This window comes from Hermetia illucens, chromosome 5, assembly GCF_905115235.1.
Source record: "Hermetia illucens chromosome 5, iHerIll2.2.curated.20191125, whole genome shotgun sequence".
Lineage (NCBI taxonomy): Eukaryota > Metazoa > Arthropoda > Insecta > Diptera > Stratiomyidae > Hermetia > Hermetia illucens.
Window position 1 is genome coordinate 83,882,212 of NC_051853.1, and position 27,879 is coordinate 83,910,090.

The 27,879-nt window shown below is 41.2% G+C and overlaps 2 protein-coding genes across 2 annotated transcripts in view; one reads left to right on the forward strand and one right to left on the reverse strand.

Annotated features, from left to right (window-relative positions):
* Nucleotides 1–27,879, reverse strand: part of LOC119658524 (centrosomal protein of 162 kDa) — a 352,018-nt gene that overhangs the window by 312,150 nt on the left and 11,989 nt on the right. The gene's annotated exons all lie outside the window — the stretch shown is intronic.
* On the forward strand, nucleotides 4,464–27,773 carry LOC119658525 (carboxypeptidase B-like). The gene is made up of 6 exons (XM_038066003.1): nucleotides 4,464–5,272; nucleotides 26,187–26,363; nucleotides 26,427–26,589; nucleotides 26,857–27,006; nucleotides 27,066–27,432; nucleotides 27,507–27,773. The coding sequence occupies exons 1-6, from the start codon at nucleotides 4,849–4,851 to the stop codon at nucleotides 27,753–27,755; spliced, it is 1,530 nt and encodes a 509-aa protein (XP_037921931.1). The 5' UTR covers nucleotides 4,464–4,848; the 3' UTR covers nucleotides 27,756–27,773.

The window sequence follows — 27,879 nt, forward strand, 5'->3', positions numbered from 1 at the left end:
CTCAGTCTTGCGCTGGAAAACCAAACTAGCCATCTTGACTGAAAGGAGAATCCCGACCCTACAAAAGGTGAGAATCGATGGAACGATCATATTCTTAACGTTTCATCAAATAAAATTAACCCTAAGCCAGAATATGAGCTTTTTCGAGCAATTCAAAGCCACGGCAGAGAAGACTGCAGCAGAAAATTCGATCTTAAGCCCACTTGATGGCGTGATAGTCCAGTCTGCACTATGATGCACCGTAAGCACCTTAGACTGCAGAGACAAGCAGCTATCTGGCTTCCGTACTGTCTCAGAGCTGGCTGTAATGATGAACGCGTCTTCCTCCTAGCTAAGGAACACAAGACCTTTTATAAGTGTGAGGGCGAGTACTCAGTTTCCAAGCGGGCATGGAGGTTTCCAATCTTACCTGCGCAAGATCAGTAATGTGTTCTACAATGTCTCTTGTGGAAAGTAAGACGGGATTTGTCACCAACTATATGGAGATGGAACCGTATTACACGTATTCTTCTTCTCGTGTAAAAAATTGAGGTCGAATGGCAAAGGATCTAATGGTAGAGGTTAGGATATAAACTCGGATCACTATCTCATTGGCAAGGTGGTCCGAGCTCAAATAACAACACCACCCAGAATCCCCTCTGACAATCAGGTGAGAGTGAATACTGAAGCCATCCACAACACAGCCCTCCGCGACACCTATAAGAAGGAAATGGATGCCGCAATAACCGCAGTCAACAGAGGTTCTGGAGATGAAGCATCAATAAATGATCTTCACAACCACCAGAAGAACGTTATCATTGATACGACCACAAACATACTTGGCCCCAGCAGCAAAAAGAGTCGGAACGGTTGGTTTGTTGATGAATGTAAGCTAGCAACGGAACGGAAGAATGCTGCATGTCGAGTAATGTTGCATTCTCAAAGAACGTGGGCAGGCGCACAGACTTATCAAAAATTTTGTCGAGCGGAAAAGCGATTTCACGTACGAAAAGTACAGGGAGAAACCGCAGCAGGTGCGGAAGTTTTACCAATAAGTCAACAGGATGAAGCCTTATACACCTCGATGCTCATCCTGCCGAGACAAAGAAAGAAATCTGATTTCCGACAGAATGGGCATATTGGAGCGATGGGTTGAATACTTTGATGAGCTACTGAACAACCAGAACATCGGCGAGTTGGGGGTTCCGCCAACTAACGAGGACGAACAAATATTGCCACCACCAAGTATAGAAGAAACAGTCCATGTAATTCATCGGCTTAAAAATAAGCCGATGGAATTACAGTCGAATTGGTTATATATGGAGGCGACCAATTACACCAAGTGGTTCATCAACTTGTATTGACTTGTGGGAGAGCGAATCAATGCCTGACAACTGGCAAAGAGGCATTATATGTCTCATACATAGAAAGGGAGATATCACAAAGTGCAGCAATTATAAAGGTATCACGTTGCTGAGCACCATCTATAAGATATTCTCCACTGTCTTGCTAGGCCGGATAGCCCCATACGCCCGGAACATCATTGACCCATACCAAAGAGGCTTCACTCCAGGCAAATCAGCAACAGATCCGATTTTCCCTCTGCGGCAAGCGATGGAAAAACTGTTGAAATATGGACATCAGTTGCACCATCTCTTCATCGACTTTAAAGCCGCCTATGATAGCATAGCCAGGGTAAAACTGTACACGACCATGAGACAATTCGATATCCCGACAAAATTGATAAGACTGACTGATAAGCAGCAGGATCACTCTCAAGATCATTCGACATCAACGACGGTCTACGACAAGGGGATGCCCTATCATGCGTCTTCTTTAACCTGGCCTTCGAAAAAGTGATCCGTGATGCTGAGGTAAATGCAAGAGGTACGATCCTCTTTAAGTCAACCCAACTACTGGCCTATGCTGACGATATTCTTCCCATGATGTCGAGAACCACCCGAGACGTACAAACTGCCTTCATCCAGATCGAGCAGGCGACGTGAGATCTTGGGCTGCACATCAACGAGTGTAAGACAAAATATATGGTGGCAACGTTAGCACCGAAAACCAACCAACCAACAACATCAAACCAATAAAAACTGGTCAAACGGGAAGAATAAAGATAGAAGAATACAAATTTGAGACCGTAGATAATTTCTCCTATCTAAGGTCGAAAATCACAACCGATAACTGCTACAATGATGAAATCCGTGCATGGTTGTTGGCAGTCAACAGAGCCTATTTCAGTTTACAAAAACTGTTCCGCTCGAAACGTCTCACCATAGGGTCAAAGTTCTTACTGTACAAGACAATGATCTTGCCAGACATCATGTATTCCTCTGAGGCTTGGGTTGTTAGGAAGAAAAATTGAGAACTATTGGCCGCGTTCGAGAGAAGAATCCTCAGAAGAATTTTTGACCCCCTACATGAGGATGGACGATTCCGTAGCCTACATGACCGTCAGGTTGTGGATGAAATCCTGTTCAATAGTTTACAGTGGGTGGGTCACTTAATCCGTATGGATGAGGATGATGCCACCCGGAAAGTCTATAAGGGCAATATCTATGGTAGAAAAAGAAGACGAGGCAGACCCTGCCTGAGATGGAGCGATAGCGTAAGCCAGGACGCCAGATAGCATTTAGGGATATCGAATTGACGGACCTCGGCACAAAACAGGGATGTCTGCAGTTCCTTATTAATTCAGACCTAGACCGGATACCGATTGTTGCGCCGCTGATCATGATGATGATGAATTCCACCAAGTTAAGAACACGATCCACAAAGTGACATATGCAACAGGACCTGACGACATCGCATCTGAGCTCTGGAAAGCGAAGAGCTGGGACCCAACACTGTGGTAGAACACCATCTGACTGACAAGAAAGTACCACAGTTCCAATATGGAAAAAGAAAAATTGTTCAGCAGAATGTCAAAATTACCGTCCAATCCAGATTTTTGAACGAATACTTGAAAACCGTATTCGCGAAATCATTAAAATAATCGTGAATTAAGCCGGGTTCGTCAAGAACTACAGAACTGCTGATGCAATACAATGGCGGGCGGATCGGTATGTGGTTGAACCGATCGTGGGAAAATTCCGAGAAGGGCATCTTCGATGGTATGATGACGTAATTCGCGCTAACGAAAATTGACTTGCCAAGATTAGTCTAAACATCGAAGTCGATGGAAAACGACCAAAAGGCCAGTCGAAATAACAGTGGCTGGACGGGGATTTTAAAGACTGCATCCAGATCAGATCTTTGATAGAACAAAATGGCGCAACCGATCACGACGGACCGACCCGACCTGTGAGCGGGATAAACGCTAAAGAAAATAAGGAGAAATTGTGAAAGGAATTTGACACATCGCTTAGATAGTGACCTAGTTAATGTTCCCTCAAGCATTTCACTGACCTAAAGTAAAGAAAAAGTAAAAATATTTCTGCTATGTGGATTGACTACACCTTTAAACTGCATAGGATAAGCACTACACCTCAGTCAAAACCACTTACCTAAAATAGTAGGCGAATTTCCAGCTTCCTAACTAGGGGCTATACTGGCCCTAAATTGTAAATTGTCGGACGACCAGAGTCTACATACTAAGGACCAAGATCGTAAAGACCTACTTCTCTGCTCGTCTACTGCAATTTAAGCTAGAATTACTTTTTCAATGGTTCAATTTATCCGATATTTTTCGAATAAAAGTTGTTCGAATATAAGCTGACACCTTACTTTTCACCCATTCATGTAACAATTTCTTCATATGAACAAATGGATGAAATTCCAAATGCAATCGAACTAAATCTGAACTAAAACTTTCTAAGAAAAGCTAAATATCATTTCCTGTGGAAGGACAAACGGAGTCTTAACATTAATATGTGCTTTCTAAGACAAAATTTGTTTTCGGATTATATAAAGTCAACTATTTTTATTCGGCGACAAAAATGTTCACAAACTTTCATGAAATAATGTACTCGCATCTCCACTTAGCAAGCAAAGCCTCCAAAATTTCGCTTTTTTCTTCTGTACCTCCCATTCTTGCCGCTACACAGTAGATGTTGACGCTGATCAGATAATCATCTTTCCAACCCGCCAACATGATGGTCGTTTTGGGATAAATCCATTGAACAAATCGCTGTTCGTAGAACTTTCACTTGAGACCTATATTTCGCCAAGAGCGCAGAACCATTAGTGAAACTACATGTCGCGGGTTCGAAACCTTGTTTCCACCGCCAAAGCGATCCAACGATCGTACGAGAAGGTGAATTCGTTTATCCCAAAATAACCGCAAGAAAGCACTTTTGGATACTTGTGGAGCATGATCTGAAGTATCTGAAACGAAAAGAGCTATCCGTACTTCCGGTTCAAGTGGGGACCTAGTCATCTTCATTTCGTCCAATTTCGTTAGGTTAGTGATCGTGGGTGAAGGTGACTGATAAGTACTCTATCGGTATCTGAGGGTATATGCAAAAGATCATAAACCGTGATAAGCTTGTTTGAGAGTTACCGTCTTTGGGGCGTGAAATCCCCACAACCGAAACCCCACATGAGTGTAATTTTTGTTCAGGCAGATCGTCTGGTCGAAAAAAATGTAAATAGTGCTGGAGACAACGTTCTGATAGTTAGAGCTGGAAAAACGGTAACACCATCGTTTCAGACCTGACTGCATACCCATTTGAAATATATGTGAAATGTGTGATGAAGCGCACAGTTGATGCTAGACAGTCTTACTGACCGGGTTTGAGTGCTCTTCTACTAGCCGTCTCCGATCTAAGAACCCCATGAACCATCTAAAATATAAATAAGGAAAGACAGTCGCAGCTTCTTAGTTCAGCGCTGAATTAATTAATGTAAAGACTGAAAACAATGTCGCCGCGTCGGGTTCTAGTTTTAAGTGTTGTGCTTGTGATTTTGTGCGGTGTCCATAACTCAAATCAATGTGCAAAAAAGGACCATGGTGACGCAGATCATCAACATAACGAACAAATCATAAGAAGTGAAATTCCTGAGGAGAGGTCGGTTGGTGAACCTAGTGTGCACCATGAGGACAAGGACGATATTCAAGACGCAGAGAGCAACAATCTAGAACAGACCAAAAGACTAGGACCAGAACCGGAAGAAGAAGAGGAGGAGGAAGAGGAGGATTTGGACGTTGAAGAGTTAGCAGAAGGGGAAATGGAGGATGCTGAAAAAACTGCACCGGCACGATATGACGGAGCACAGCTGTGGAGGATTCATACATCCAACGTCAGCAATCAGGATGTAATCAAGCTATTCGAAAGCCAATATGGTAAGGAAAAACAAAATCTAATTATATTTTCGACTGTGCTGATCATATCATCATCGGCAAATCAGTACTGATCAAACAATTTCCACTCGAGATTACTAATCGTCCACTGAAAGCGCGGTCTATGAAGTCGCTATCCATGGTTAATTACTTCTTGATATTCCCATATTTTCTTAATTTCCGTGTTATCACAGCGCAATTAAGGATGGAATGGGTAAAAAACGACCTGAAACCCAATTGAAATAAATCAATTAGGAAGCCGAAAGTTAATTACAAACAAGAGTTGCGGTAGGTCGTAACCTTTTATTATTTCCGTTAAATTTCAAGATTTATTGATTTTGTTGTTTCTTTATCAAATGAAATTTCCCCTGTTGATTTCGCATTTCAAACAAAATCAAGTTGATAGCGATTTCATTCATTTTTATTTCCAATACACCAACTTGGAATTTCCACTTACGCTTACAGGGTAACAGGTACAGCATTCGCTGAAACAGTCATATTGGTCGACACATGACCAGTGCAAGGGTACAATAAACGTTGAATGAGGAACGTCGTTTTGATCCCAGTGACTAATCGGATTGAATTGAATTTTACGCAGAATAATTTTGATGTACAACAGTTGATTATGATCATATCGTCTTCTTGAATAAATTAATTAGTCAGTTAGTCATCACCCATCAAATTATTCCAAGCATTCGTCAAAACTACTTTGATTACATCACGGTCTGAATGATTATTAGGTTTTTGTTTACACTCATGGTTCGGGGTTCTTAACCGAGCCTGCCCACGATTTCGTAATAATAATTATTATCCTTTCCCTAACCGTTAAAGTTACCAAAACTTCTATATACAAGGTGTGATCAAAAAGTAAGGCGACCTTTTTATTTTTATCAAAAAATATTTATTTATTCACCAATATTATTGTTGACCAATTTAAAGTAATCCCACTCTTGAAACCACTTCTGATAAACCTTTATTAGTAAGTAGAAAGGAGCAACTGTCACCACTTTGAGCTGATCAGGATCATAACTGACGTCATTCAACAACTCCTGAATGATGCTCACATGATAGTTGTTCCGATCAAAATTAAGCAGTTTCGAAGCAAACTTCGCTAACACAGGTCTGATGTCAAAAAACATCCCCTGAAATTGCTTGACACAAACCAAAGACGACACCGATATCATCAGCAGCTTCTCTAATGGTAATTCGACGACCCTTGAGCATTATTTTCTCAAATTTTTCAACGTTTTGAAAGGTAATTGTTAGGGTGTCCAGAGAGAGCTTCATCATTAACACCTTCTCACCCTTCCTGGATAAGGTTGCACCATTTATAATTTTTTTCACTCAGAGCACCGTATGCCAATGTCTACATTTCAAGTGCTTTGAAGCACTTAATTTCGATCTGTACCCAAAATTTGATGAAAACTGTTTGATCCATTTTTTGCGACAGCAGAAAAACGTAAAACTCTTATAAACTTCATGGCTCTCACATCCAAAAAAGCAAGTCAAGGACCGGAAACTCAATTAACTTTAAGACTTGCGGTTTCGTCCAGGGCAGAGGAAACTCATCAGATGCTGCCTCACCACTGCCCTAAGAGCAGCGTGACCGGTCCGGCATTAAGTGGATAGCGGACTTAGGAATCCCTCAATTCTTAAACAAAAAAAAAATTATTTTAGCCTCGCTCGGCTTAAGCCTAAAATTTTACAAGGCGGATTTGTGTTCGTTATAATTCATACATTTGACGTGTGTTTGAATTAATAAAAGCGAGCAAATACCACCTTGTAACCACTTCGGTCAAGCTGCTCCTAGGGCAGAGGTGAGGCAGCGTCTGATGAGTTTCCTCTGCCCTGGACGAATCCGCAAGTCCTAAATTTTGAATCTTGAGTGCTTGCCCAAGGGTGAGGGTTCCGTGGACCACAACTGCGAAAGCAAGTTGCTTTGCAACTGGTCCGGTCCGCCATTAAGTGGATGACGGAATTAAGAATCGCTCAACCCTTAAACAAAATTTCAATTAACTGTATTTAAACAGATAGGCTTTGAAATTTTTTTCACATTTTCCAGTTAAGAAATTTCTAGGAACAGGTCCCTAACGAAAATTATCATTTACTTGTTCCCTGATTTGCCCCTCTTACATGAAATGTTAAAAATGAAGCCAGCTTTAGAAGGCACTAATCAAGACTTTTCATTTGGTACAAACACAAAACCTTAAAAATGCTTTATAGCTGAAACTGGGAGTGGGGCAAGTGCACAAACATCGAAAATAAAAAAATATGCATGTACTATCGCCTTGGTCATTTTTCCAAAAGCAATTTAGAAAACAGGGATTACAACACGATTGCTATGCGATGGCATCGTCACTCGACAGCTACCGTCGCTACTAAGGAAAGCGGTGTGATGTATCGATAATGGTATATTACACTTTGAGATCATCATCATCATCATCAATGGCGCAACAACCGGTATCCGGTCTAGGCCTGCCTTAATAAGGAACTCCAGACATCCCGGTTTTGCGGCGAGATCCACCAATTCGATATCCCTAAAAGCTGTCTGGCATCCTGACCTACGCCATCGCTCCATCTTAGGCAGGCTCTGCCTCGTCTTCTTTTTCTACCATAGATATTGCCCTTATAGACTTTCCGGGCTGGATCATCCTCATCCATACGGATTAAGTGACCCGCCCACCGTAACATATTGAGCCGGATTTTATCCACAACCTGACGGTCATGGTATCGCTCATAGATTTCGTCATTGTGTAGGCTACGGAATCGTCCATCCTCATGTAGGGGGCCAAACATTTTTCGGAGGATTCTTCTCTCGAACGCGGCCAAGAGTTCACAATTTTTCTTGCTAAAAACCCAAGTTTCCGAGGAATACATGAGGACTGGCAAGATCATAGTCTTGTACAGTAAGAGCTTTGAGCCTATGGTGAGACGTTTCGAGCGGAACAGTTTTTGTAAGCTGAAATAGGCTCTATTGGCTGACAACAACCGTGCGCGGATTTTTCGTCATCGTAGCTGTTATCGGTTGTGATTTTCGACCGTAGATAGGAGAAATTGTCAACGGTCTCAAAGTTATATTCTCCTATCCTTATTCTTCTGCGTGTTTGACCAGTGCGGTTTGACGTTGTTGGTTAATTCGTCTTCGGTGCTGGCTTTGCCACCATATATTTTGTCTTGCCTTCATTCATGTGCAGCCCAAGATCTCGCCCCGCCTGCTCGATCTGGATAAAGGCAGTTTGTAGGTCTCGGCTGGTTCTTTCCATGATGTCGATATCGTGAGCATAGGCCAATAGTTGGGTGGACTTGAAGAGGATCGTACCTCTTGCATTTACCTCAGCATCACGGATCCCTTTCTCGAGGGCCAGGTTAAAGAGGACGCATGATAGGGCATCTCCTTGTCGTAGACCGTTGTTGATGTCGAATGGTCTTGAGAGTGATCTTGCTGCTTTTATCTGGCCTCGCACATTGGTCAGGATCAGCCTAGTCACTTTGAGATGGTATCACTTTTGTGATAATCCATACGCCAAGGCATCCCTTATAGTTTGACATATTTAGGACACATAAACTGCGAGCTACGAGCCACATACAAATAGAACATTCATGCGGCCATTCTTTGTTACACAAGAAATGCATACCGCCTTGAACACCTTACCAAGTTGACTGCGGTCGGCGTGGGCGTAGATAAGATTTCCATTCATTTAGAGAATGTCATGCTCCCATACTGACATCACTGCTCCTATTAAAATGGTAGAGGTGCCACCAAGTGTAGACGATGGGCTACTAATACCGCCACTAACCTTCGAAAAAAGACCACTGGAACGGGCCATAAATTTAATTCGTTTGGATCCCTCTGTATAGCAACAACTTTGACAAAATGCCCAATTCCTATGCTGATTATAAAGGAAACTATCATCTAGATTGAGCAAGTGACACAACATCTAGGACTGTACACTAACGACAACGAAACCATATTTACGATGCCAACCCCCCCACCAACATTACTCACTTTTCGCCGCATTTAAGAGGAAGATCTTCCAGAGAATCATCGTAAACTTATGTACATCAGGAACAATGATTCCAATACGACAAGGAAATCTTAGTTGTATCGTAACTGCACGGTCTTGGATCAAATCAAAGTCAATAGGTTACGATGGGCGAGGTACTTGATCCGAATAGACAAAGTAAGGCCCTGCCCGAAAAATTTGGTAAAAAACAACGAGGTTGGGCCGGACACTAGCGGTTGATCTTCGCCGGAGCCACGACGCTTACCAACACACCAAGATTTTGTTGGGAGAGAGAGATGTTTATAAACTGACATTATGATCCTAGTTCCTGGGCTAGCAACCTGTAAATTTCAAAACTCTCTTGCTACCGAAATATAAAAAGCCCCTCGGGGGGGCTGACCTTTCAATATCATATAAGGGTTCGAGCTGTTTTGGAATGTATGTAGAATACCAGTCAACGATATCGAAGACCCCAAAATGTTCTCTCTCTTAGCAGGAGTTCCAGCGATATAAGCTAAAACATTCTACAATTAAACAAGGTTAGATGATAAAATTTTGAATTCTGAAACTCATTCAAATTCAACACCAACTGCTTACACAGTCCAGTTATCGTTGGAAAATTAATATTATTATTCCCCATGTTATTTATACAGCGTACTGGCGCCAAGCCCAGGTAAAGGAGGAGGGTTTGAGGTAACGTACTTTGTAGTATCCTCTTTAAAATAAAAATCAAATGCTGATATCAGGGAAACAGATAAATAAAGTATAGTTAGAGTATACTAAATAATACCTACTATTCCTTGGTGACAGGTCCCGTGACAGGCCGACCAGGAAAATGCATCCAATGTCGTTAAAAACAAAATGATCGCTGAAAGATTCAAAGCCTCGGAGAAATGCAAAGGCATTCACCTCAGTCGACGCAGCAGACCGGACCGTGGTCCTGTCAAGAAATGTTCAAAGGTTCTTGACACATGGACGGCGCCAGGACGTACGTAAATTAGTCCGAGCAAAACACGGCGCGATGGTTGAGGGAGTAGAGTGTCAGACTGCCAATCTCTCTGCTCTGGGTTCGAATCCCCCTTGTCATAGCTGTCTGTATTGTTTGTCTGTGATAATGAAGAAACTGAAACATAATCTGACTGTGTGGATGGCCTATGCTCCTAAGGAGTGAACAGGAAACACTAAAACATATATATGTCTGCACTAGAAGGAGAGAGGAACTCGCAAGAGGCTTTTGGAGTTCGTCATTGATATTTGAGCTCTACAGGAAACTCGATGGTCTGGTGCTAATAGCTGCAATATGAAACGCGAACGCGGTAAAAATAGCTATAAACAACATGGAATGGACATTGCCATCTCAGAGAGTTTCCATGATATCATTCAAGAAGCCGAACAATTTGATGATCGCCTGATGAAGTGCACTATTATATTAACCGATCAAACACTATTATATCAGCCGATCAAACTATATATTTCTTCACCGCATACGCATCACAAGCACGGATCCGATGCCTTCTGGCAAATTTACAATGCAAAGACCTGTAACGCGCCCGCTGATGACTATATCGTCATTGCGGGGAACCTTAATGGTCATGTGAGGCAGGCCGCAACAAGTACCATTGGAGAAAAGGATGGCGAGCGTATAGTCGATTTGCTGACACTCGTGACCTTGGTATTTGTGAATACATCAAACGATTGTCTCATTTTCCTACATTTTATAGTAGAAAGAGTAAAATGTAAATCGACTTTACCTTATGACATCGCATCTAAGCCCTAAAAGGCGAAGAACTGGAACCCAACACTGTGGGGTTATTCAGGAAGGCAGAGCACCTGAACATCTGATGGGCAAGAAAGCACCGCAGCTCAAATTACCCTTCGATTCGATTACTGTCCCATACCATGAAGATTTTTTAACTTATTCTTGATAATCGTTTTTGCGAAATTGTTCAAATAACCACGATCTAAGCCGGGTTTGTCAAGAACTGCGGAACGACTGACGCAATACTCCTGAAGAAACACCGTGAGAACCATCGCCCTCCTTATATTGCATTTCTGAATCGGACAAAAGGTGTTTGGCTATGCGCCATATGAACTCATCTGATATGCTCTACGACAACATCTAATGTCAAAAGAACTCGTGCAATTGCTCTACTATGTTCCGAAAAGTAAAGTTCGAAGTTTGACAGGTGTACCGAAACCGCTTCGTCTCTGTCAATGTTCATTAAGGAAGCGCCCTCTCACCACACCTCTTTGTTCTTGATATGGGCACTGTCACACGGGACATTCAACGTCCAGCACCCTAGACATTGCTTTATGCAGATAATGTTTTCTTGGCGTCTTGACTGACCTTGAGCAATTTGTTCAAAAATGGAATGATCGCCGCCTCATCCATTACGATCTCAGATTAAATGTGGATAAAACAAAATTTTTGAAGACAGATCCTAATGAAACCGACATTGGCAATAGCATTGAACTGCTCAAAACTGAGCGATTTAAGTATCTCGGACCAATGCTATCAGCTAGTGGTGAACTGAACTAAAATCCTTCACGCATTAGCGCAACCTTAATCGAGTGACGTTCTAGAACTGGCGCTCTTTGCGATGGACGTATCGATTAACATCTCAAGTCGAAATGTTACCGCAGTGTCGTCCGCCTTGTCGCCTTCTATGGTTCTGAGTGTTGGCCGACTATAAAATATAAAAAACGGCTTCTCGCGGTAATGGAGACGAAGATTTTACATTAGACCAGTGGCGTAATACGCTATGATCACAACCGAAATAAAGATATTCGCGAACGGTATTGGATTGCACCGATCGTAGAAAAATTGCAAGAAAAACGTCTTCGACGGTGTGGTCACGTAATTCCGCTAACGAGAATTCATTTGCCAAGCTCGGGCTGAATACCAAAGTCGATGGAAAAACATCAAAAAACCGTCCGAAACAGCGGTGACTTGATACGCTGGATGGTTATCTCCAGATGAGGACTTTGACAGAAAAAAATGGCATAACCTATCAAGACGAGCTCACTTCCCTTCTGAAAGGAAGCAAAGACTAAAGTAGAAGAAAAAACAGATGTCTTTAATAGTTCCGTTGAAACATTTGATGATTAGCATTAGGTCGCCATTAAAACTGCACTTTTATCATGTGCTACTGAAGTTGTTGGACATGTTCCAAAAGGAGCTTATAGGACAGAATCGTGCAAGCGTAATGGATTGAAAGTACTATAGGTCGTTACGAGAATCAAGGAAGTTGAAGCGGTCACAAAAAATAATGATTTTAGAGCCGTATATAGCACGATGAAAGAACTTGAAGATGGTCGGAAATCTTTTGATGGTTCTGCAAGGAACGTTAATGATTGACTCCTTGTACACGATGATGGCGAGTTGAATAGATAGAAGAAGTATTCCACCAATAATATTTAATTATATAGCTTCCGCGATGTTCCCCCTCTGATAGTAACCGCGGAATGCGGACACAAACTGCTCCTCTACAGAGAAATGAAATTATCTTTGCCATTAATGCACTTAAGCGGAACAAGGAGGCTCTCCCCGAGGAATTTTTCACCGCAATCTCTCCAATTCCTGCTGAGTTGGCACTTTCACTTGTACGGAAACCTTGGGATCTGAGACTTAAATGTTAAAATTCCAAAGCAGGACACCCGTTTTGAGTGTAACAATTAGCGGCGTATCTGCGTGCTCCCATCGATTTGGAGAAGGTTTCGACAGCCGCAACAGAGAGTATATCTAAGATAGAGTATCGCAAGGGACATTCGGGAGAAATTATCAGAGCGACTTATGTTGGCGCCAAATATGACATCCAACATCGAGATAAAATCTTAAAGGAATTCGAAGTCCAATCCGCCAAGATTGCATATTGCCAACAATATTATTTCTCTTCCGTACCGGTAATGTTCTCCATGCTGCCTTGCCCGGAGAACGTGGAGAGATGCGATGGGCTATGACGTCTTACTTTTAGCTGTCTCACCGAATCATGAACCTTCACAAATAAATTTGGGTGGAGGGAAGCAAAGTCGGTCAATTAAAGTTTTGACAGATCACCACATTCTTGCTATTTATATTAATGAGCAAAATATCAGGGCATTGATCAATTTGTATATTTAGGAAACCTTATTTCTGTAGATGACAACCTTGATGTTCTCAGCACATTAACGCTACATACGATTTCGTATGGTGGGGGACCGGCAAAGTCTCTGAGCACTCAAACCTTAGTGGGCCATTGCATTCGATTCCCCCGTCTAACGGAATATCCCGGATTCGTTTATGTATCGCAGGATTTCCGTTTGTGGATGTGAAGCTATCCGTTGCAGTTGGAGCACATCAGCACGAAAAATCTGATATCTGATGCGTCCATAAGCGGGGCATTCACATAGAAAATGTTCAGTTTCCTCATTACAGGATGCACACGTATCATCTTGGATAATTCCTATGCTGAACATATGCCCAGCTATTGAATTATGGCCAGTCAGAATGCCCATAACAATTCTGCACAGGATAAACTTTGCAGTATGTTTGTTTGGCTCTGACAGAAAGAGTTTGGTCTGTCTAGCAGCATTAAGGATTTACCGCCTATTATCATCATTATAGAAATCTCGTTCCAGTTTCTGATTATCAATGCTACCGACACCCCAATTGCTGGTTCTGGTCTGGGCATGGAGAAAGTTGAAGCCTCTTTTAAAAAGGCATCCGCGATTTCATTTCGCTCTACACCACAATAACCAAGTACCCAGAGTAAATCCACCGTATTGAATCTAGAAACAGAATTCATTCGGTTTCTACATTCCTGAACGATTTTTCAAGTGATCAAAGTACTACTCAAGTCCCTCAATGCAGCTTGACTATCGCTACAGATTCCGATGCACCTGTCCCTCAACCGCTCGTCAGTCATCCAGGTTGCCGCCCTTATGATCGCATACACTTCAGTCTGAAAGACCGTTGTGTATTGTCCCAAAGAAAATGCCCAATTCTCGTTTTTATTCGAGAGGTGGACTCCTGCTCCAGAACCATTTTCTGTCTGTGAACCATCGGTGTAGAAGACGTCAGTATATCCTGACACGCATGCTCCTGGTTCGTCCCAGTTTTCTCTCCGTTTCAAGATAATATCATATGTTCTACCAAACAGATGTATGGGGATCTGAGAATCAGAAGGCATTGTGAAAACTAGGGACAGTTCTCCCAATAACTCTTTCAATGCTTTGTGCCCCCACGTTCATTGTTTTCCCATAGATCTAATCGCATCAGTCTATGAGCTGCTCTCATTGCAGAGCACTGCAATAAATAAACAAATCCAAGGGCAGCAAATTGAGTAATGCATTCAGAATTGCGCCGGATGTGATGCTCATGGCACCGGGGATACCCAGACACACTGTTCTTTACAGTGTGGCTAGTTTACAGCATATACAACATACATCCACATTTCTACCTGAGGCCTAAGTCCCCATGTCGAGGCAAAGATCCTTCTACACAACCCATAAACTGTGAGAGCTTGTTTCATCTTTAGCTCTACATATTTGTTCCAAAGAAGCTTCTTGTCTAGGATAACTTCACTTCTTCAAAGAGTTGAAGGGTTGTAACCCTTATTTTTGGAAGGCAAAAGACCTTTCAGTTTCCTCCTTTTTGTAAATAATACCATTGTGGGACACCAACTGTCAATCAAATCAGCGGCGCGTTGTGTATTTCTATACACCATTCGGAGATCTCGACCAACAGCTAGCAAAGCCACATCATCCGCATAAGCTTGAACGTGTATTGACAGACTTTGCAGTTCGCATAGCAGTGAGTGGATCAGCATACTCCAGAGAAGCGGCGATAGCACACCTCCTTCAGGGCAGCCAGAGCAAGACATCCTCGAAAAATATTTCTTAGAGGTTGCTTCAAGTGCTCTATACCCTCCTTTAGCATCGCTGGGTAGCTGCCATCCATAGCAGCTCTCGCTTTTTCATTGGTAACAACCGCTTTTGCAGTGTCCCAATTCCCTTTGAAACACCTTCGTGTGAAGGGTTTGCAGAACGCTGCGAGTTCCGGAAGTTTAGGCAGTCTTCATCTTTATTGCTGATTTCCTGAGTCTCTGCAGTTCTCGGTTCCAACATGGAACCGTTTTACCACGTTGGCCTCGGGAAATAGGACAAGCCTCTTCAAAGCACTCTAAAAGTGTGCGATTCAGAGTTTTCAATTGATCTTCTATCGCCAAAGGAGTCCTTAGTCGTCTAGGGAGCTCAACTTTGTAGCCAAGAAGTTCATGGAACATTCGTCCAATCCGTTTCCCTAGGATTCCGTCTTTGTATTACAGGCTGTTCGACTGTAATAGTTAGACTAAATTCTAAGTAACGGTCTGATTGGTGATACCGTAAAAGTTTCATGAGGATGAAATCATGGGTTCGCCCCCTCGATATCACGGCAATCAAAATAGACAACATTTTCCAAAATTTTGTTTATTTGAAACAAATTTTATTTCAGTCAACAAATAATTGAGGGCTTTCCGTAACCAAACAAAACCGAACTCAAGTATTTGTTCACTAGCAATAACGCCTTATCATTTGTACATTTCTCGAATGAAAGAAATAAAAGTTCCTATCACTTTACAGTAAAATTAATTCACCAGGTAAATCATCTTAAACCAGGCATTTCGGAATTTTCTGAAGGCACCAAGTAATTTTCCACTATTTTCCTACAAATCCAGAAATCTTACTTTCCTTTTTCGTATATAGGTTATAGCATAGATTCCATCTATTTTTATAAACGTCGAGTCAGGTATCTTAACGGTCATCAATGAGAAATTAGAATAAAGTCTAACTTGGCCAAAAGATTTGATCATAGCCCGTTAGAACGTAATGCAAAATAATCTTTTTCTGCCATATCTTCATCTTTTATGTAAAACAGTCCTATGTTGGGAATTGGCTCTCCAAATCCGATCTAAATTCATATAAGTAGGTAACTGAGTAACAGGCTTTCCGGAACAGATCGACTAGTTAGCAAGTGATAGAAAAAGAATACCATCATCAATTTTCAAGTTTGCAAATGTGTCACCTAATACAAACCGCCGCTAAGAATGGTAATATCATGAACAACGTTCTTGACTTTATTTTCAAATAAATCGTCCATTAATAAATCTTCTGCTTGTTTAGAGATACACGCTTTATGTGTCATTATATATAGCGGGAATAGACAAAGACCCTCTGTTAAAAATTAGTAAAACAGCACACTTAGCGTTCTACTGGGAAAGATAATACCAAATCGAGACTATCTATCTATTGTAAAATTCTTTTAAATCCCATTCGTAAAAAACAGTTGTTTTTATTCTCTTATTCTCTTTTATAAAAACTATATCAGTGAAAACAATATAATAAGCTACGCATTACAATCTATATATCTCCAAAGAATGAAAATCAAATATGAATTTCTAAACAGCGCGTGCGAAAGGCTTTCATCAGAGGCTACTTCAGATACTTTCTTTTTCGTTCTTAACATACAAAAATCTGAAACTAACTCGCATTTTTGAATACGTAAATTGTATGGCAGAGTGAAATAACCTATGCAAATTTTTCATATCGAAAAACTGATATTTCGGCAGTTTAGAAAGCTTCAAGGAAACGTAAATGAAAGTGAAGCGAGTAATTCAGGAATGCCACAAACGCCTCCTCTCCTCAGTGGCACCGAGAATGCATCAATCAAGTGATAGTGAAAACGCATAATCCAACGCATATTTGCATTCGCATTTTCATCTGCACGTTCGTTGACGTCACGTTGACGGCACCTTGACCTTCCCGACTTCAGATCTCATTATCAATCTAATCGGCGCTATTATGGTTTTCTGTTAGCTGAAACAGCGTCGGTTTGTTGTCACTTAATATACATGTGGAAGCAACCTGTTTTGAAGAGTCCGATGTTACAGCAACCATAGGCACATATATAGTATGTCAAATGCTACTTCCTAAACAATTATCACCCAACATACTTGGTTTACATATTCATACCTTGTCATAGAGCTGGCGAGGCTATAATTGTTATTTAGTATCTATTGTCATCTATTGTGTTAATGCACCCATGGAAAGTAGTTTTTATGAAAAGTTATTCATGAAAACTGAAATCCGAAACTTTCAGAGACATAGAAAAAACCAAGTTCTAGATTAAATTATTCGCATGGGAAAGCTACGTAATATTATATATCACTTCCTGCCCAGCAACAAACCCAGATACCTACAGCATTAGTAGTAGTTTCATCACGCTGCATTGTTACCTCTATGGCCAATGCCATTACAGATATAAATCCCTTTTACATATGGTTCTTCGGAGTTTTCTAACATAAAAGCTTACGAGACCTAGGTATAGTTCCAGGAGTAAACTAAACATGGAAAAAGATACACATTCATCTCCGGAAAAAATAGCAAAATCTATTTGCAATAAATATACAAATCCGAAGATAAAATTGAATATGAAAGAAGACGCCAGGCATCCCATTTTTGCCTAAGGAAGCCTTTTTTCACAAATACGAATTTCAGTAATTAATTATTCGCTTCATCAGTAGTATGAATCTTACTCATTCACACTAATAAAAGAATTTGACTTCTTCAGAACAGATTCCCTTGAAAATATTGATCGCTTTGATTCCCAGGTGGTCCACTAACTCAGGAGAATTCAGACCGGACGATGAAACTAGAAGAAAATATAGAGATCGTGGGAAAATATTCTATTGAAAGCAGTAAAATAAACAAATGGAAACCTGAAAATTGGGCACTTCAGTTCACAAGTTTTGTTATTTTTTCATGAAAGAAACTTTGGGCAGGAAAGCTTTTTATTGGCCTTTATGGGAACTCCTAGGGCGATCATCCAGTTATTGAGAACTAGCAAAAATATTTCCACAATGCAGATAAATTTAAGTATGTCAGACTATTCTACAGTTTAATATAATGCTGACACAATACCCACGGATGCAATAAATTCACACAAAATATGCAAGTCCGATCCACTATTTGTTGTAGTTTTGTACCCTATTATGGCTAATGGGGTCTTCTAATAAGTTCACAGATGCTATTGGGGAAACCCGAATGTGTTATTAGAATCGAGTTGATGTCTGTCTGTCTGTCCCACTCGGTTTATTTGGAAACGGCTAAACCAATTTTCACAAAATTTGGTGAGAATGTGTGGTTTATAAATCCCTTTACATATATGTAACAAGTGCCGCCATTTTGAAACTAGTGCTATATTTGACATCGAGTGAAATGTAGGGGAATGAGGACTCAAAATATGACCACCAAAAAGGCTGACAGATCTCGTTCTCAGAACCTATTCAATCGAAAAATCTGAAAAACAATCAGTGATTTATCTAAATTAAATCTAGGCCTTAAAATACGTCCCAGTGTGTTAGCATATTTTAGACATTTAGCCGGAAACCCCCTTAAATTCATGCTAGTAATACAAAATTTGGCAGTGGTATAAGGGATAATATAAGGCATAACTCGTGAAGTTTAAATTTCTCGACGATAAAACGTTGGCAAATTGATAAGAATACCAACAGGGAAGCAAAGAAAGCAGTCGCTGTATCCCGAGCGGACCATAACAAAAATCTTTACGATCCTAAACAACAACCTAGATAAACTGGACACTCGGGATGGCGAGAGAGATCTGTATCGACTTGTCAAAAGCCTGATAACGAACACTTCTTTTGCGTTAGTGACAAGAACGGTCCTTTGCTTACCAACCGCCGAGCCGCAACGGATACTTCGAGCGAGAATACTTCGAGCAAATTTCAACTGAAGAATTTGCTCATCCTCCACTTCCACAAACATTGACGACATTTGGACCAGTTCCACCTGTCAGCGCAACTGGTGCTCTGAGGAAGATGGGGCGGCAACCCTATCGGCCAAACCAAAACCAAGTGGCCGAGGAGAACCTCCATAGTGGTGGCACCGGGAGACGCTGTACTCACTTTGGTTTGCCGGCCGTCATGCAGTAGGCGAATGCTCCAAAGGCCGAGTCTGCACGGGGACTCATCTGAAGTGGCAAATTGGTCACGAAACCTTACCAGGGGTATACTGGTACCATGGGAACCGGGAAAGCCCCTGGACTCACATACTTCGGGTGAACTCCTGTTGTATGTGAGGACAGCTCGGTTATTTACGCTCCCTAGTGGGAGTTTCATGGTGGTTGTGGTTGTGTTCAAACGAGAAGAGACCTTCGGGCCTCGGCGTGGTGTTGCGTTTCAACACGGGTGCCGTACTCCTTAGTTCGGTAGAGATTCAGGTAAGTCTTGCATCCACCAGTATGAATGCTAAGCCATGCACTTGGTATAGACTGGCACCGTTGTTGCTTATCTCAGCGGGGCTCCGATTATGGTCACAAAATCAATCCGTGTCTGAAGAGGACCGTAGGATTAAGTCTCCACAACAGGTACCTACGTAAAACACTCATAGGCTTAACTGTCAGCGCAACTGAAGTCGAAGAGGCAATAAAGAGAATGAAATCGGAGAAAGCCACAGGACCTGACAACATCGCATCTGAGCTCTGGAAAGCGAAGAGCTGGGACCCAACACACTGTGGCTCAGTGAATTCTTTAATCGGGTTATTTAAAAAGGAAGAACACCATCTGACTGGCAAAAAAGTACCACTGTTCCAATATAGAAAAAGAAAGGTAGTCCAGCAGAATGTTCAAATTACTGTCCGATCCGGTTACTTTCCCATACCATGAAGATTTTTGAACGCATTCCTGACAACCGTATTCGCGAAATCGTTGAAAGAGCCGTGACTCAAGCAGGATTTGTCAAAAACTGCGGAACTACTGTCGCAATACACGCTGCGTGGTTACTCATGGAGAAATACCGTGACAAGGATCGCCCTCTTTACCTTGCTTTTCTGGATTTAGAGAAAGCGTTTGACCGTGTGCCACACGAACTCATCTGGTATGCTTTACGACAACACTTAGTACCAGAAGAACTCGTGCTCTGGGTTCACCACGATCCGAAAAGTAAAGTTCGAAGTATGGCGGATGTATCAAAACCGCTGTGTCTCTGTTGGTGTTCATCAAGGAAGCGCCTTCTCATCACTCCTCTTTGTTCTTGTTATGGAAACCGTCACACGGGACATCCAACGTCCAGCGCCCTATACACTGCTTTATAAAGATGATGTTTTCCTAGCATCTAATAGCAAAAATGATCTCGAGCAACTTGTCCAAAAATGGAATGATCGCCTCATGCAACACGCTCTCAGATTGAATATAAACATCCCCATAAAACAGGCACAATCACTGGCAGCGGCACTGATCTGCCCAGAACTGAGCGATTTAAATACCTCGGGTCAACGCTATCAGCTAATAGAGAACGGTGTTATGAAATTGCTTCACTCATTAACGCAACCTGGATGAAGTGGCGTTCCACAACTGGTGTTTTTGTTCTCGACGTATCAACGAATGTCTCAAATCTAAAATTTACCGCAATGTCGTCCATCCTGCCGGCCTCTATGGTTCTGAGTGTTGGCCGACTATAAAAGACAATGAACGAAGTCTTGCGGTAATGGAGACGAAGATGTTGCCTTGGACTAGTGGCGTAACACGTTTTGATCATATCAGACAAGGCTGAAGAAAAAGTAGAAGACCTTGGAAAGTTTGAAGGAAATCCAACTATTATTAACAAAGTTATAGAAGATGAATTTCACATTTTATGTAAATTTCGTGCGCTCAAAAAGTTCTATGACGACATCATAACATATCAATTCGTCAATATCACAGCAAAGTGAACGAATGGCGAATCGCAGGCAAACATTTCGTTTTAGTTTTTAAATCAGATAGACATGTATTTATTTATATGTTTACGTTAAAAAAGCTTTGGCATAGTAACTAATTCAGGTAGATATATTTGTACATTAAACCAGCGGTATTCAATATACATATATATCTATGCTTTTGTGCACAAAGCAAATCCGAAATATATGTACGATTAATTTATAGACGTGCATATATAATACAGTATTCCATAATAGGCAATGTTTGTTTTTGCCTAGGATAAGCATAATATCTACGTCTTTAATAACGAGCGCGATCAAAACATCGCCAAACATTACAGCATCACGCTTTACCTAGCATTACCGCATCACATATCATCATCGCATTACCTTTCATTGCCGGATCATCGCATTATCGCATCACCTATCACCAACGCATTACAAAAATGATGATGATATTACTTTTCTGAAAAGTAATGTTTTGAAATGTAATGTCAAATCAGAAAGCATCACCGCTATTCGTAGCACAAGTGGGTGCGGTAGTTGTCGAGTACAGAGCTGATGCCGACGCCGAGTATCACTTGTGAATCTGTTTTTGTTATGGTTGCTTGTTTCCTTGGCTGTTTTGGGCTGACTTTGGGTTAGCTTTGGGCTGGTTTTGGGATCGCTTTCGGCTAGAAAATTTTTTCGAGTGCAAGTGAATAAATGGATGTAGATTCTTTGCTTTGAGTCAAATTTGTCCTCGGTTACTGATTGATGGGTGTATGTTGCTGATGCTAAACCAAATGTAGGGTTAAGCTAAGCAGCCGAGATCAATATAGTGTTTGTCTTTTCTGATTAGTGCTGATCAAAAGCTGTGAGGGTCTTATCTATTGCACTTTACGTTTCTTATCTAAGGTGCATTCTTGCTTATGGTGCATATGTATATACTCTGTCCGTAGTTTGTATTAGTTCTGCCCATTTCTAGTGGCATTTGCGTAATATGGCACCACGCACTAATATGGAAGGACATGAAACTGCCATAAAACGGCTGAAAAAAGTGAAAAACCTTCTGCTCACTCACGTCAACAAAATCTATCGGAGATATGGGGACTACCTTCATCCCATATTGGTTGAGTTCAAATCACTTCTTCAGATCGCGCGGGATCTCATCCGTCAATATTACGTAAATGAAGTGAACTCCCAATGGCGGGAGAAGTTAAAGGGTATTTCACCAAGTAATTCAGATTCCATGTTTACAAAGATAAATATGTTATTCCGGAAGAAGTCACGAGTAACTGTACCGAGAATTAAAGCCGGTGGTAGCGAGATACAACGCCTCATTGACTCAGGTATAGGCACCAATAGTACATTGGCCTAGAACGGACTTAGAGCCAACGCGACTTTCGGAAGTTGTAGAACGAGATGTCCACAATTTGAAATATAGCCTGAACGGCACCACAGTTCTCCAGTTTAGCTCTGCCTTGCAGGCTGATCTCATACCCAGTGATAATCTGCTTGATTACTTTGTCTCTTTTGTGGACTTAACTTCCATGGTAAACAATAAGAGATTATCCGGTATGGATGGCATTCCTAACGTAGTTCTCAGGCATTTGCCACACATTGCACATTGCATTTTGTTCGATAAATTATTGAGCAATTCCTTCTGTCTAGGACAATGGAAAACAAGTCGGAATACCGGAAGCTCGCGATGTGTAGTATGCTGTATGGCAAGTGCTTTGTCATTACGGACAGAAATCTCACTACTAGCAGAGAATTTCATGTTCTGAATGGATTACAGCAAGGAACAGTAACTGCGCCTACACTTCTCGCAGTATTTGCCGGCCAATTACCCAACTCTTTCGAGTTTAATAAATCTCTTAAAAGATCGTTGGTTGCCTTTGCTGACGATCTGATAGCCTACACGGCACACAAGAAGGTAACTGATGTGCCAGTTGAACTTCAGAAGATGTTCAATGAAATTAAGTTCTTCACGAACAGCTGGCGGATGAAAATCAATGCAGAGCCTCCTTTTAACTGATCTGTGCCGTTTAAATGTTATGTCCAACGGTGAGACTTATGCAGGTTGGCAATTTGCGCCGCCCACCAACACATAGAAAACTTCTCATGGTTGTGCTCCCTCCGGGTCGTTACTAGGTTCATAAATTAACTAGAACGCGAGAGTGTAGTAAATTATTTGGACAGATAGAACAGACAGAAGTTTTTGAGACCTAGATGCCACCATAATTCAGAATAGGTCCTTGAAATAATTGACCCTTTTCTAACCCCACATTCCTCTTTCTAAGGGAGAAAAGCATATTTCAGAATGGATTTCTTTTATTGAATAGATCGTTAAGTTAGCTATTTCAGAATACACTGCAAAAATTTCGAAGAAAAATTCTTATTCCTTTTTATTTTATGAGCCTAGAACCGAGCGAACGCCGAGGAGATAGAAGCTTTATGTCCTTAGGTGATCTTACAGCACAAAGTAAATAGCATGCATTTGTATTTGTTGTAACTGTATTTTGTTTGTAATTAAGAATGAGAAAAGTCCACATATTCAAAAGGTGACTTTCCAACCATTTTTTTCAAAAAAGTTTTTCACATTTGCGGCAGTACTAACTTAAAAAATGATAAACCAATCATTATAAAATTTGACGGTGTGATTCCTCATAAAATTGCCATTTCCGAGGATAACATATTTTTAAGGGAGCCTGTTTTGCATAATTAACGAAAAAAGTTTTGCCTACATTGAGGTTCATATTCTTGGAAAATAAGTTAGTGATAAAAAATTAAAACCATTTTGGCTTCAGATAAAAATCGGAGTCGCTACACGTCCTGTAATTGAAGAAATCTAATTACGACCTTCAACGGACTAATGCCACGTAACTTTGTTATTATTGGCTTAAATTACTCAAAACAATTCTCAAAATTATAATGTCAAAATTTGATTGAATTGATTGAATACAACTCAGACCTTTCTTTTGATATTCCACATAGCTACATTCGGTGAAAAAAAGATATATTTCACTACAGGCGTGGCGGTTCAGTTCCAACCTTTCTACCAAATTTTGTTTCAGTAGATGTCACCGTTTCTGCGGAAATTACTTGGAACAGGCGGATATACAGCGAAACGCTTTTAACAATGTTTTTTTTCTACGTAACCTTAAGATGAATGTTAGAACGTGAATTCCATGGAGCTAAGGAAAAAAGGAACATGCCGAAGTATCAGAATGGGAAAAACTGGGAAATACTATCTTGAACAAAGTTGCCCCTCTTCATCATCAATTCCGCAACAACCGGAATCCCGTCTAAGCTTGCATTGATAAGGCATTGCAGACATTCAGGTTCTGTGCTGAGGTCCACCAATTCGATATCCCTAAGAGCTGTCTGGCGTCTTGACCTACACCATCACTCCATCTCAGGCAGGGTCTGCCTCATCGTTTTTGCTACCGTAGATATTGCTCTTACAGACTTTCCGGCCTGAATCATCCTCATCAATACGGATTAAGTGACCCACCCACCACAACCTATTTATCCACAACCTGACGGTCATGGTATCGCTCATAGATATCATGGTTATGCAGGCTACGAAATCGTCCATCCTCATGTAGGGGGCCAAACATTTTTCGGAGGATTCTTCTCTCAGACGCGGCCAAGAGTTCGCAATTTTTCTTGCTAAGAACCCAAGTTTCCGAGGAATACATGAGGACTGGCAAGATCATTGTCTTGTACAGTACAGTACAGTACAGCTTTGACCTTATGGTGAGACCTTTCGAGCGGAACAGTTTATGTAAGCTGAGATAGGCTCTGTTGGTTGCCAACAACCGTACGCGGATTTTATCGTCATAGCTGTTATCGGTTGTGATTTTCACCGCTAGATAGAAACTATCAACAGTCTCAAAGTTATAGTTCATCTTCATTGTTCTCATTTGACTAATGCAATTTTATATTCCTGCTTCTTTGTTTTTTGGCACTGGCGTTGCCACTATGTACTTCGTCTTACCTTCATTAATGTGCAGTTCAAGATCTCGTGTCGCCTGGTTCATCTAGACGAAGGCAGTTTGTACATCTCTTATTGTTCTTACCATGATGTTGATAGCGTCAGCATAGGCTAGTAGTTGGGATCAGTTTTTCCAGGACCAAGTTAAAAGGGAGGCATGATAGAGCATCCCCTTGGCTGCTTTTATATGGCCTCACACAATGGCCAGGGTCAACCTAGTCAGTCATCAAGTTAGTTAGGATAGGAGATGCTCTTATGCTGTGAACTGCTTTACCCTGGCTATGCTATTATATCGACTTTAGATGATGTAACTGATGACCATATTCGAATAGTTGTCGTAAAGAGAAAATCTGATCTGTTCCTAAATTGCGTGGAGTTAAGCCTTTTGGGTATTGGCCGATGATGTTCTGGGCGTATGGGGCTGTCCCCCTCGTCTTTTTAATGTATTAAACAGATAATGCCTCTTTGCCAGTCATCAGACATTGATTCGCTTTCGCACACCTTAAACATAAAATGATGAACCCCTTGGTGTAGTTGGTCGCCTCCATATTTAACCAGTCCAGCTGTAATTCTATCGGCACACGCCGACTTATGATTCTTAAGCCGATAAATCACACAGATAGTTTTTCCCTGGCTGGTGGTGGCAGCATTTGTGATTATTGAGCATTTCTTCGAAATATTCAACCCATTCCTCGTCCATGCATACACTGTGGGAAATCAGGTTTTCCTCTTGGTCTTGGCAGGATGAGCATCGAGGTATATAAGGCTTCATGCTAACGCTTCTCACTGTGAAAATTGTTAACCGAAAAACGAGTTGATTGGGCACCAGCCTCTCGAGGTGACTCTGGTTCGAATCCCTTTCACGTCGTAACTATTTATGCATCTCCAATCTCTCCAAAAAAATATAAGAAATGCCTCATACACTATCAAAAATTAGCGACCCCCTCTGAAGCCGTATCAGTCTCGATCACTTCTCATTTCTGAAGGAGCTAAAGCAATTTTTTTAAGGGTTATCACAATATCAATTAACCTTTCGAAATATTTCGAATAACCATCCAAAAGATACCCGATTTTACTTTAAATCTAAATAATTCACACAGGTTAATTTCGATGAGCTTAGGAACCGTAACCTGAAATCATCATTAGCAAACATCAAACTCATAAGCAAAGTATAATTCGGTCTTTGTTTTCCTACATTTACAGACGGTTGCGTGTGGAAAACAAAGGACGACTTTGTTGACGTCTTTTTGGAACCACATAGACAAGAGGAAGCACGAAGAGCATTAAGGGACTTTGATGTGCCCTACGAAGTATCCATAAACGATGTGCAAAATTTGATCGATGCTCAACACAGAAGTAGGGAAAAGAAACCGCGAAGAGGTATGAACAAAAGTTTTTGACAGAACAAAAACCGTAAGTGCACTTACAAATCAATATTTCCAGATAAAAGACAGGCGCAAGCATCTCATCAGCTAACCTGGGACAGCTACCACGATTTGGGGGATATTTACGGATACATGCGAACACTATCACAGAAATATCCAACCATTTGCAAATTAGTAAACATCGGAAAGAGTGTGGAAGGACGAGGAATTCTCGCTATGAAGTAAATACATTTGATTATGAATAAGCGACCTTAAATAAGTTCTTGTTGGTTTGGATGACGATTTTCTCCAGGCTCTTTCGCAGATCATCCTAACCTATACTTACACGGTTTTCTTCTAGGATCAAGATCCTAATAAAACATCATTACATCAGTAAAACCTGTCAGTACTTCATCTGATAGTTCTCCCAATTAAATATTCAAGACTTCCTGCGTTTTTCGTTTGTTTCATAATAAAAGCACATAAAATAAATGTTCTAATATCCACAGAGTTGCAGGACCAAAAAGTCAAAGGGTCATCTGGGTGGATGGTGGAATCCATGCTCGTGAATGGATTAGCGTAGCATCAGTCATGTATGTAATGGATCAATTCATCAGATACTGGGCAAAGCAGCCAGCTCATATTCGTTCAGCCACATGGTAACATAACAAATAACATTTTTGCCATGAAGTGATTGTTTCATTTGCAATTTTCACAGGTACTTCTTACCAGTAATGAATCCTGATGGATACCAATATTCCCGAACAACTGATCGACTTTGGCGAAAAAATCGTCGTAACTTCGGAAGCTGTCACGGAGTAGACTTGAACCGAAACTTTGACTTCAAATGGACAGGAGTTGGAGCATCGAACAATCCTTGTGATATGACATACCGAGGGCCAAAAGGATTATCCGAACCTGAATCCAGATCTGTTGCACAATTTATGGAAAAATTGCCGCGTAAACCGGTCGCTTATATCACACTCCATAGCTATGGCCAGTACGTCCTCTATCCATGGGGATTCGCGTCTGCTATTCCCTCGGATCACAGACTACTCAAACAAACTGGATTGGATGCAGCTGAGGTAAGGTCACCACCCTCTTTCCGCTTATTATATTGATTTCATCCTTACAATGATCCGTGGTATACTATTTTCAGAGTGCGAAATTAATTGACGGCGCACTTTATACAGTGGCACCCGCATTCCAACCATTTGGCGCTGCTGCAGGCGGGTCGGATGATTGGGCGAAGGGACATTTGAAAGTCAAATATGTTTACACTATTGAGTTACGAGACAAGGGGCGATACGGCTTCTTATTACCAACTAATTTGATAAGGGTCACATGTAGAGAAGCTTTAACCATGATTGGCGTGATATCCAAGGCATCACTTAATGTACAACAATAAATATTTGAAATAAAGGTATTGAGGTTTCTTTCTTCTATAGAACAAAACGGGACACAACTGTTTTCCATAGTACCAATACTAATTGGTATTGCTACAGGTTTGGTACCATCCATCCTTCCAAACG

Excerpts from the sequence above, each read along its gene's own strand:
- LOC119658525 (XM_038066003.1), top strand. The coding sequence starts at position 4,849 with ATGTCGCCGCGTCGGGTTCTAGTTTTAAGTGTTGTGCTTGTGATTTTG. Across the intron at positions 26,364-26,426 it reads GGAAAAGAAACCGCGAAGAG|ATAAAAGACAGGCGCAAGCA; the intron begins GTATGAACAAAA and ends CAATATTTCCAG. Across the intron at positions 26,590-26,856 it reads CGAGGAATTCTCGCTATGAA|AGTTGCAGGACCAAAAAGTC; the intron begins GTAAATACATTT and ends TAATATCCACAG.